This window comes from Anolis sagrei, chromosome 9 (assembly GCF_037176765.1).
Source record: "Anolis sagrei isolate rAnoSag1 chromosome 9, rAnoSag1.mat, whole genome shotgun sequence".
In the NCBI taxonomy this organism is placed as follows: Eukaryota; Metazoa; Chordata; class Lepidosauria; order Squamata; family Dactyloidae; genus Anolis; species Anolis sagrei.
This window is the reverse complement of record NC_090029.1, coordinates 18797330-18809432: the sequence shown is the minus strand read 5'-3', so window position 1 is coordinate 18809432 and position 12103 is coordinate 18797330. Positions and strand designations below refer to the sequence as shown.

At 43.3% G+C, this 12103-nt stretch overlaps 1 protein-coding gene across 1 annotated transcript in view; it reads left to right on the top strand.

The window, feature by feature from the left end:
* The window catches only part of IGDCC4 (immunoglobulin superfamily DCC subclass member 4), a 77222-nt gene extending 65828 nt beyond the window's left edge, over window positions 1-11394 (top strand). The window contains exons 18-20 of the mRNA XM_060755610.2: window positions 378-618; window positions 6953-7114; window positions 9259-11394. Coding sequence (XP_060611593.2) covers window positions 378-618; window positions 6953-7114; window positions 9259-9759 — 904 coding nt within the window. The 3' untranslated portion in view covers window positions 9760-11394. The remainder of the gene's footprint in view (window positions 1-377; window positions 619-6952; window positions 7115-9258) is intronic.
* The last annotated feature ends 709 nt before the right edge of the window (window positions 11395-12103 follow it).

Below are 12103 nucleotides of genomic sequence, written 5' to 3'. Positions count from 1 at the left end.
ATATCTGGCCCTCGGGCATTAGTTTGAGGACCCCTGATATAGATGTTAAAAGAGTGGGGCCCAGAAAGCATCCTTGTTTTACTCTCTGTGTTGTTGGAAAGACATCTGTCAGAGAACCCTTTCTGCCAACTCTGACCCTCATTCCTGTGTCACTTCTTCATGTACACATTGTTAGAATCTTGAGCAGGCAGCAACTGTAATGCCCAAATGACAAAAAGTGCACTTTATACCGCTGCACATGACATTTGGCAGCAAGCCCTTTTTTTGTTTCAAGGTTTTGAAAATTGAGGAGTGCCTTAGATTCAGTGCCACATGAGACAACATCCTTCACTGCTGATCAGCCAATAGGGCGTTTTTCCTCTTGAACATTCCTGCAGAGAGTCCGTTCCGGGCCTGGATCCTCAGACGCCTGGGAACCATGTTTATCATTACCACCGCAGCCGCCAAGTCCCGCCTCTTCCTGTAGCCCCCTCCAACCCCCACGAATTGGAGTCCCTCATGTCTCCGCTCTCTGAAGAGGCTCCTTCTCCCCCGACGGACATCATGGAGCTGACAGATGTCCAGGGCCACATCCAGGGCGGTCCTCCAAGCGACAGCATGGGCCACATCAAGAGAAAGGTATTTCCAGTTGGGCTTTGGGGTCATCTTTTACAAGAAATCATGCCAAATGAGCCTTGTTCTCATACATTTTGAATAAAAGTGAAATTGAGACTTTCGATAGTCAGAGCTAGGTTTTGTATCTATCCTCATCTATTCGCCCTCTTTTTTGTGTGTGCAAACAAATCACTATCACAATGTCAGGATTATTTAGTTATGTATGTGTGTTTTTCAATGTGCTTCTATGAAATTCAAGATGGATTATGATGTACTTCAAGATGGATTCTATTCAGTTCAATTGTGTATTAGAAATACTGTGCTGAGGCTGTGATAATGTAACCTTGACAGAAATGAGATAACGTGTTCTCTTCCTGGGAAGAGAAGGGAGGAACTGGTCTCAGCCAGAAGTCAGATAAGCAGATGTTCAGAGACTGTTGTTTATTGCCTATGAGTTCCTGTCTGTAGCTTGCTGTGAATAGATGTGTTTAGATGTACTTAGTGAAACTTAGTTTTCTATTGTAACTGAAAGCCTGCAGAGTCCTTATTTTGAACACAGTGTCTGCTGATCTAGCAATCCTTCCGCTGGCAGGCGTCAATACTCTGACACACAAGTGGTCTCCGGTAAAGATTTCTAGGATTTTCAGGTTTGGGGGCTATCGCAAGTGATGTTTTGCAGAGTTTTGGAAGATGTCTAGGGGCAACTATGGATATTTTCCCACATGATTTTCATTCCTTTATTTTATAGGAAATTGCAATAGTTTGAGGAAGGAATCCAGTCAAATTTGAAGGGATACAGGTCGCATTCTGCTCTTCTCTCCTTGGGAAATCTCTCTCTTAAGTTTGATATTTGATGGTGTGTCACACACACTATGAAATGTTGTTATTTCTCTCAAAGTTCTCTTAGTTTCTGTTGGGATTCTTTGAACATTGCTTCCCAGGAGCCTCAAAGAAGCAAAAACTGGGGTTCCTCTAGCAGAATGCGTAGAAGAAGCAAGTACGTCCCAAACACTGGTCTTTCAGGTCTTTTGGACTGGAGTGCCTAGAACTCTTGATCATTGGTCAAAGCAGCTGAGGCTTCTGGGAGTTGCAGTCCAAAATATTGAGAGTCTTTGTATTTTTCCTCCAAGTTGCAAAGGTTTAGTTAGCTTCTTTACCTGTTATCTGCATCCCCAACCGGCCGCTAGAGGGAAGCAAATTCACAGTTTATTCCTTCACTGTGGAAAGGAAGGAAGAACTCTCTGGATCCCTGGATCATTCAGTGGGAATCTCCGCAATATAACCGTGCTGAGCAAATGTGAATGAATAAATTCCTTTTCACCAAAAACCACAGAGAGGATAAACATTCCTGTGCATTTGTTTTGCGTAAAGCTACATTGAATCTCTGCTCTGGGTCTTTTAACATATGTGTTATAATGGTGTTTTGTTTTTATCTGTGTATTTTAACTGTATTCTTTCCTACCTGAATGAAAAGTAACACAATAATAATAATAATAATAATAATAATAATACATTACACAGTCCTAGATGCTTGGGAAGTGTTTGACTTGTGATTTTTGTGATACGAAATCCAGCATATAGATCTCATTTGCTGTGACATACTGTGTTTTTATGTCAGTAAAATAATAATAATAATAATAATAATAATAATAATAATAATAATTGTATTTGTTATTTTATTTCGGATTCCAAGGCTGGCATTTCTATGAGGCAATGTGAAATGGCTGCCCTGACATCATCCTTTGGAGGACTGCAGATTATTATTTTCCTTTTTGGTATTGTGTTTTCTTACCGATAGGAAAGGGTCAGAAGATTTGGAGCCCTGAATCCAAATATTTCAGTTTAGATCAATGAGTTTTGTATTAGAGCTTGCTTACCATCCAGCATCCTATTCAATGCAAGCTGGCATGGATACACACAGCCTTTGTATTCCTTCCTCGGGTGGCTTAATATCTTGGGACAACCTTGTTGCATCTGAACAAAGGATGGGGAGAATATTCTGTTTCAGACCTTCCTTTCCCCTGTTTCTAGTTGGCTTGGCTACTGGCTTAATCCTGCCTCTGGAGACTTGTTTCTTTTGTCCTGGCACCTCTGACGCATTAACTAATCCTCAACCAGTCTGGCTGGGATTTTCTAATATTCCTCTGGTCAGTTGCAGCTGCAAGAAAACAGCTGAGGAAAACTTGCTGTTTTCCATTTCTACCCGTCAGTCTGCCCAGTGAAAAAGGCATTGCTTTAATCCTTTGCTTCCCTTTTAATTTCCTTCCCCACCATAAACCCTTCTCAATCGATTGGATCCCAGTTGTTGTTATTGTTGGGAGTCGGACTCTGCTTTGCCTTCCCTACAGATGTGGGATGGAGATCAACATCTGTGTTTCGAAAACAGCAGGTTCCTTCGGGAAGGAAATCAACCGCAGCCGTTTCTCCAGCTGCAAGCGCGGGATTTGGGTCACAGTCGCCCCAATGTCCTGCAAAACATATTTTGGTCTTGCTCTTCTCTTGAGATTAAAAGAGCTTTGTTCTGTTTATTTTGTAGACCTCTGTTTGAATATGTGTGTGTTATATAATGATTGTGTTTTATGTAATGATTGTGTTTTAGCAAAATAATCACCCACCTTGAACCGTAAGGAGGGGCGGGTAAGAAATAAAATTATTATTATTGTTGTTGTTGTTATTATTATTATTATTATTATTATTATTATTATTCTAACACAAAACACAGTATGACACAGCAAACGAGATCTATATGCTCGATTTCATATCACAAAATCACATTCGCAAGCATCTAGGACTGTGTGATGTATTTTCAAATGATGCGTGCAGATCCAAGTAAGGTGGCCTTTGGCAGTTGACAGATCTTGATTTTGTCAATGTTTATTGTTTCCAAATGGCAGCTGAGGCCTTTTGGCATGGCACCCAGTGTGCCGATGACTACTGGACCACCTGTACTGGTTTATGCCAGAGCTTTTGCAGTTTGATTTTGAGGTCCTGATAACAGCTGAGTTTTTCCTGTTGTTTTGCATCAATTCGGCTGTCACCTGGTATGGCGACATCAACAATCTATACTTTTTTCTTTTCCACAGTCATGAGGTCTGGTATATTGTGTTCCAAAACTTTGTCAGTCTGAATTTGAAAGTCCCACAGTATTTTTGTGTGTTCATTTTCTACTACTTTGCAGGTTTATGATCCCACCAGTTCTTTATAGTGGCAGGTAGCACTTGTGTCATAATTTCCACTTAATCATTTGGGCCACAGAGTTGTACCTCTGTTTGTAGTCCATCTGTGCAATTTTCTTGCAGCAGCTGAGGATATGATCAATGGTTTCATCAGCTTATCATCCTCTTCCTCATCATCATCATTTAGGGAGTCCTTTTTTGCATCCCATTTGAGAACCTAAGTGGTAAAAATCATCCACTGAATGTGTCTGTTCCACCTCAAATAAATACATCCAACTATCTCCCTAGAAAAAATTTACATGTGGAGCTCCAATGGATTCTTGACCCAGCCCAACAATTTCCTTCATTACTTCCCCCTTCCTTCCTTCCTTCCTTCCTTCCTTCCTTCCTTCCTTCCTTCCTTCCTTCCTTCCTTCCCTCCCTCCCTCCCTCCCTCCCTCCCTCCCTCCCTCCCTCCCTCCCTCCCTCCCTCCCTCCCTCCCTCCTTCCCTCCCAAAAAGTGTATAAGGCATAAAAGCAGCCCCAGAACTTCAGGCTCTTCTGAAGTTCCTATGTTTCCCGATACGCCTTAGGACAGTTGGCCTGTGGCACATTTGCCTGCAAGGTCATCACCTTTCTCCCTTCCCCCTTTGCCCTCAGCCCTCTTGAAAAGATGAGCCCTCCTTGACCCTTTGCATCTGGAAATGGCAGCGTCAAGGCAGGAATGTGACATCTGGTTCCTCCATTTGGGGGCTGCCGAAAGGAGGTCAGCTTGTCTTGAGCCAAGGTCAGGCTCATGTTAGGGAAGGGCATCCTGGCCAAGAGTAACAACATGGTTACCAGTGCCAGGAATGCTTTCTCCACTCTTAACTTCTTTTGCCTTACTTTATCTATACCTCTCAGGGGCCTTCGATACTATCGACCATGGTATCCTTCTGGAATACCTGGGAGGGCTGTGCATCAGAGACACTGTGTTGCAATATTTCCAGTCTTACATCTCAGGCAGGTTCCAGATGGTGCCACTTGGGAAGAGCTCCTCCTCCAAAAAGGAGTTGCTATATGGTATCCCAACCAAGGTTCCATTCTATCCCCAATGCTCTTTCATATTTATATGAAACTGCTGGGAGAGATCATCCATAGGCATGGGGCGGAGTGTGCTGATGTATGCTGATGACAACCAAATATATTTCTCCATGCCTTCCAAAGCCGCCTCAGCTAAGGATAGCATGTCTCATCTGAATGAATGCCTGGAGGAGGTCATGGGCCGGATGAGGAAAAACACATATATTGGGATTGTCCTAGATCTGTCTCTCCAAATATCAGCCCAGGGAGATGCGACAATGGTCAGGAGGGCTTACTATCAGCTTTGGCTGATCCACCAGCTGTACCCCTTCTTAGATTTGGAAGACCTAAAGATGGCAGTGCACATGCTGGTCACCTCAAGGCTGGACTTCTGCAATGCACTCTATATTGGGCTACCCTTGGACCAAGATTGAAAATTCCAACTGCTTCAAATTATGGCAGCCAGACTGGTTACAGGAACATCTAGGAGTGAGCATATCACACTGATCCTAAAGTCACTCCACTGGCTGCCAATTAGTTTCTAAGTAAAGTACGTACAATGTATTGGTTTTGACTTTTAAAGCCCTACACAGTTTGGGTCCATGTTCCCTCCAGGGTGGCCTTCTCCCATACAATCTGCCCCACACACTGAGGTTCTCTGGGGGGCAGTTACTCCAATCAGCCAGAACTGTCACCCAGACGACCTTTTCATTGGCTTCCAAGGCTGTGGAATGACCTGTGCCAATTGTGTTTAAGTGCAGGCCAAGATCTTTAAGCACTGTACCCAGTATGCCGATCACTACTGGGACCACCCTTGACTGTCTTTGCAGTTCAATCTTTAAATCATCGTAACATGCCAGCTTTTCCAGTTGTTTCTTATCAATCCTGCTTTCACCTGGGATTGCAACATCAATTATCCATATTTTGTTTTTTTCCATGATCATGAGGTCAGGAATCTTGTGCTCCAAAACTCTGTCAGTCTGAATTCAGAAGTCCTAGAGTAGTTTGATGTGTTCATTTTCAGCTTGTGATCCCACCAGTTCTTTGTGGCAGGCAGATGGTATTTGTGGCACAGGTTCCATTGGATCAGTGTTATGCCTCTGCTTGTAGTTTGTCCGCCCGATCTTCTTGCAGCATCTGAGGATGTGATCTATTGTTTCATCTGCTTCCTTGCAGAGTCTACACTTGTGATCTGTTGTCGACTTTTTAATTCTGGCTTTGATGGCATTGGTTCTAATGGCTTGTTCTTTGGCTGCCAGAATCAGGCCCTCTTTTGTCTCCTTTTTCAAAGTTCCATTTGTGAGCCACAGCAATATTTTTTCTTTGTCAATTTGGCTCTCAATTTTTCCTAGGAACTCTCCATGGAGAGCCTTCTTTCGCCAGTTTTCTTTTCCTTCTCTTTATTGTATTTTTACGGCATTCTCTCTTTGTTTCTTGCACTTTAAGCAGTTTTCTACTATTGACTTCCCTCAATGTTGGTTCTTGACTGCCTTTCACATAATCTGCCAGTGCATGTTTCTCTTCTTCTACCGTTTGTTTCACTTGCAGAAGTCCTCTGCCTCCTGATTTTCTGGACAGGTAAAGACTGTCAACATCACTACATGGGTGTAATGAATAGTGGATTGTCATCAGTTTCTTGTTTGGTTGTTGCTGTTGTTGTTGTCTTTCCCTTCGACTGCCCAGAAGGTCATCTTCAACAAAAGCCTTGGCTTCTTTTTATTATGTTTTTTTTTTGGTCGTGTCAAGAGCGACTCTCCTGTTGTGAGAGAATTGGCCGTCTGCAAGGATGTTGCCCAGGGGACGTCCGGATGATTTGATGTTTTATCATCCTTGTAGGAGGCTTCTCTCATGTCACCGCATGAAGAGCTGGAGCTGATAGAGGGAGCTCATCCGCCTCTCCCCGGATTCGAACCTGCGACCTGTCGGTCTTCAGTCCTGCCGGCACAGAGATTTAACCCACTGTGCCACCGGGGGCTCCTTTTTATTATGGTCAGATGCCAGAAATGGGAGCACCCTTGGGCAGCTATGGATGAAAGTGGGCAGAAAACCTGGCATTGCTTTGTACACAGATTTAGCTACTATAATACAAGCGAGCAGCACCCATAACAAATCCTTCTTTCTCCTTTTCCCCTTTTTTGCAGCCTCCTTGGGAGAAATCACTGAACAGCTGGGCAAACACCATGGTCAACTATGGAGACACGGTTCCTAAAGAGTCGACCGTGACTTTGAACGGATCACTGAAAATGGCACCCAACGGGGGACAGAAGCTCTTATTGCAAGCTTTGGTTTACGAGGTGGTTGCGGTAGGTGTTCAGAGCAGAAAGGCTCTTCTGTTCAGAATAGGAAAAGCAGACCCATTATTTCTTTCAAGGATTCTTGTAGCCTTGTACTTAGGTCTTAGAGTCCCCTATAGTTTTTGAATCAGGGTGAATGGAGAGAAGCTATGGATTCTGCATCCCAGAGAACTGAAACATAACCATGGGATGGACAACTGCAACTGGTTCCAGGCCAGTGGTTGACCCAGGACTTTTCAAAAGCTACATGGACTCCCAAACCTCCTTAAACAGCAAAGAAATCAGAGACCAATCCTGGAGGTGGCCAAGTCCAATAAGCAGTGTGTTTGGTACAGACATGGTAGCCTTCTCCAACCTGCTGGTCTCCAGAGGCATCATCCTGTAACGCTCAGCAGTCCAGGACTGATAGAAGTTGTAGTCCAACATATCTGGAGAACATTGGATTGGGAAAGGCCGAAGAAGAAGAACAAAGTGACTCTTTTAGCAAATGTGGAGGGAATTAGAATAAGAAGTTAACTTTAAGAAGGTTGGTGCCATTTTTATGGTAATATATAAGAGGATTTATTCTGTGTAGATCCTACGTGAATGATAGATAATTAAAACAAATATTTACATGTATATTACTAATCTACCCACAGAAGAAATGAACTTTAAGATATGTAGATAGGTGACTGCCATCAAGAGTAGAAATTAGGTAATGGATAAAATAAGGAGAAGGAATATTATGCAGAGTCGGAAGAGAAGAAGGAATAATAAAAGAAGATAAAATAAACTACTGCAGATTCAGAATGACAATTTGTTACTCTTGTTAGAAAAGATGTCAAAGTTGGAACTTTTTCTCTCTTTTACTTCTCTTCCTTCCTTTACTAAAGAATAGCTAGTTAGACAATTTCTCATAGCTCAAGGATAATAATAATAATAATTATTTATTTATTTATTTATTTATTTATTTATTTATTTATTTATATTCCACTCTATCTTTCCAGAGGGACTCAGGGCAGATTCTAAACATAAAAGGCAAACATTCAATGCCTGAATAAAACAACAATAATACATCCATACTAACAAAATGTATACAACCCAACAGATAAACACGAATTATAACTTAACAACTAAAATTAAATAAAAAGCACCACCTGTTATGATGGTCCTGCAAGTATAGTGTCTTGGCAGTGGGTCCGTAGGTGACCGTGGAGCCGTATTCTTGACCTGCATGTTCTTCCACAGTGAGGACATTGGGTTCCAGGTGGAAAGCGGTCCTGGTCAGGTTTGACTTGACATGCCTTCCTCTTAGCATGTTTCTCCCTTCACCCTCTATCCGTGCCTCTTCGATTTCTGCAGCACTGCTGGTCACAGCTGACCTCCAGCTAGAGCGCTCAAGGGCCAGGGCTTCCCAGTTCTTGGTGTCTATGCCACAGTTTTTAGGATTGGCTTTAAGCCCATCTTTACATCTCTTTTCTTGTCCACCAACATTACATTTCCCATTATTGAGTTCAGAGTATAGTAACTGCTTTGGGAGACGGCGATCGGGCATTCAGACAACGTGGCCTTCAGTCCAGCAGAGTTGATGGTGTAGGAACATCGCTGGTGGTCTTTGCTGGAAGACAGGGGGACATTTGTCCGCCTGTCTTCCCAAGAGATTTGCAGGATTGAGTGTGATGTAGACAGTCCATGTTTCACAGACATATAGCAGGGTTGGAATATGTATAAAGATACCTCCTCCCTTTTTATGTCTTTGACGAAACCATAGACTTAGTTGTAGAACTATTAAGCTGACATGTTAAAGTTAAAAACTTGGCATTATACTACATTTCCTTTGACCAGAAACTGACTACTTTGAGTGCCTCTGGTGTCACTGTAAGAAGGTCCTCAATTGTGCATGTGGTGAGGCTCAGACTGCATTGTAGTAAGTGGTCTGAGGAAAACTTTCATGGAGAACATGGAAGTATTATTTGGAGATGCAATTACTCATGTTGCTCCAATTGCTAAAGCAGCGTCCAACTCCCCCTTCTCCTTCTCCTGGCAGGTCTGTGTTACAAGTCTTGAGTCCCTTTGGGGAGATGGAGTGGAATATAAATATAAATAAAGTTTATTATTTCTGGGACTATTTCACCCACCCTCCCTACTTCTTTTTCTTACGTGTCTCAATGCAGAATGAAGTGAACAAGGAGCACGTTCCTAGCAGCCTCAACCAGGTGGAAGCCGAGGTGATTGTCCATTCCGACTTCTCCGCCTCGCACCGAGGTGACGTCTCCCGGCTTCCCACAGAGGAGATGGAGGGGACGCTTCCTGAGGACCAAAGCCTCGAATCCTTGCCTGTGGAAGACCTCACTCTAGAGTCTTCACCCAACTCCTTGAAGGACAATCTAGGCAAGGATGGAGAAGACAAGCATGAACCTGAGATCCCTGCTTCTTGGCAGGGTACTGACCAGCAGACTTGCCAGGCGGCCACCAAATTGCTCGAGACAGCCACTTCTGGCTTCTTCAGGATGGATGAAAGCCTGGATTCAGGGCAATTTGGGGACTCTGACACCCTCCAAGGAGGGAACAAGGAGCCCATCCTGCAGGACACTTTCCCCATGGGACAGTCTCGGGCCCTAATTTGCAGCTCGCCTGCCGGTTTTGAGAACATAACATGTGTCCACCATCTTTGAAGACCACACTGACTGTAACACTGAAGTAACATAACGAAGTAAGGCATAGCCTTCCCATGGTACTAAACAGTAACCCGTGGTTTGGAAGACAAGGAGATACAAAAGTGCCTCCCTTATTTCATTGTTTTTGTATTCCCTGCCCATTTGTGAGTGTTTTCTCATTGCTTGGGGACCCCAAAGGCTGTCCTTTGCCTTTGAGTCCTCTCTGGTCTACAGGAAAGAGTTGAGAAGATACCAAACGTTGAGCAAACCAAGGAGGTGTAAGGTATGGAGTAGGTGTGGCAAGAAATGTGCGGCAAGGTCCACTGGGTGCCAACCTGACCACCCATTGCAGTGCTGTCACTCTTTCACATGGCACAACTAGAGTGTTATTATTCCGCTTTAACTGTCATGGTGCCACATTAAGGGAATAGGAGCGATGGAGTTTTGATCCTTTCAGATGGCACAACTAGAGTGTTATTATTCTGCTTTAACTGTCATGGTGCCACATTAAGGGATCAGGAGCAATGGAGTTTTGACCCCTTGAGATGGCACAACTAGAGTGTTATGATTTTGTTTTGACTGCCATGGTGCCACATTGTGGGATCAGGAGTGGTGGAGTTTTGAAAGAATTACTGTAATGACAAACTCTGTAGGATGTTGCCATAGCAGTTAAAGTGGAACCGCAGCACTAATGGGCATGAAGATGGACCAAGCTCCAGAGACTAGGACACAGAGCAGTGGAGTCAAAGATTCCTCCTAAACATTAGCACAACAAATGCTGTTCAGTAATTGAATCTGCTGCCGCCACAGAGTCCAGTCGAGTCTCCCCCTCTGTAGGTTTTAAAGCAGAAACTGGATGGCTATCTGCTGGGAGTACTTGGATTGTATGCTCCTCCTGCATTGCAGCCCAGAGGTGCACTGTTCAACCCAGATCCATGTATTCAGTAGGATTGAGGATTAAGTCAATGCGACTTAAGCAGTCCCAAGTATGAAACCCGAGGAGTGGGTTCTATGTGATGGTAGAGACCCCAAAGGCCATCCAGTCCAACCCCCTTTCCAGTGTAAAACAGAGAGCCCATCATTCCTGACTTGAGATAGAGTCCAGCTAGCTTGGCATGGCTAACTTTCTACTCACAAGTTTGTGTGTCTTCGTGTTAACAGGGGGGAATTTGAACACACAACTCACTTAGCCTTGGAAGGTTGAGTCTAAGGGTATTTCCAACAAACTTATAAAATATTGAATAAAAAATAATGCCTCCACCTTTGTAACTACTCAACAGATGGCAGTACTGGTATGCGGCAGGTACTGGCTTGTTCAGTAGACTCTTCTCTACAGTTCCATTTTGGCAAGAAGCCTTAGCATTCAATGGTTGTGTTGTTAAAGCGTAAATTATGGAACCCTGCGCAGACGGTCGGTCAATGCAACTTAAGCAATGTGTAGTCATTAGATTCTTGACAGCAGAAGGTGTAATCTCAACATCTTTATATGTACTCGCCCAACAACGCACAGTACTCACATCAACACAATCACCATAAACAGCTTGCATTCTTTGATGAATCTCTTTTGGGGTGATACCTTCTGCTGTCAAGAATTCAATGACTGCATTTACTTTAGTCGCATTGACTGGCCACCTGCGCAGGGTTCCATACTTTGCACTTTAACAACAAAACCATTAAATGCTAAGGTTTCCTGCTAAAATAGAACTGTAGAGGAGAGTCTACTGAACAAGCCAGTATCTGCTGCATACCAGTACTGCAATCTGTTGAGGAGTTATGAAGGTGGAGGCACTACTTTTCATTCAACCACCATACATAGAATATTAGGGAACTCTTGTCCAACTCTGGTGGGTCATCATGATATGGTGATAATCGCAGGGATGTTCATCCAACCACAAGCAAATGGAGAGGAGATGCTGGTCAAAGGGCACCGTTTCGGTCCTTGCGCCTAATATTTTTGGTATTGATCCCTCCCTCCCGCGCCTTTTTTAACGTTACGACAATGTATTTTTTATTTCCTCAGAGCATCTTTATATTATTTAATTTTTATATATGAGAAAAAAAGGGGACAAAATTTAGTCGCGTGTGTTTTAGTGTAGCCTTTGTACTGCTCTATTCGCTATTGTGGTTTTTTTTTCCTTCTTAACACAACAACTACCTCAAGCTTGTTTTAAAAAAGGAAAAAAATAAAAGCAATAGATTTTGCTCTTTGGCCAGTCTGGTTTTTTAATTTTTTTTTTTTTTTTGGTGTCATTGGGATTCACTTTTACAAAATGTAGGAATCGATGCTATCGAGGCTGTTCGACTGAAGAGACAGGCAACTGTGGAAGGAGAGGGTGTGATAGACCCAGGCCTGCAAAATCCA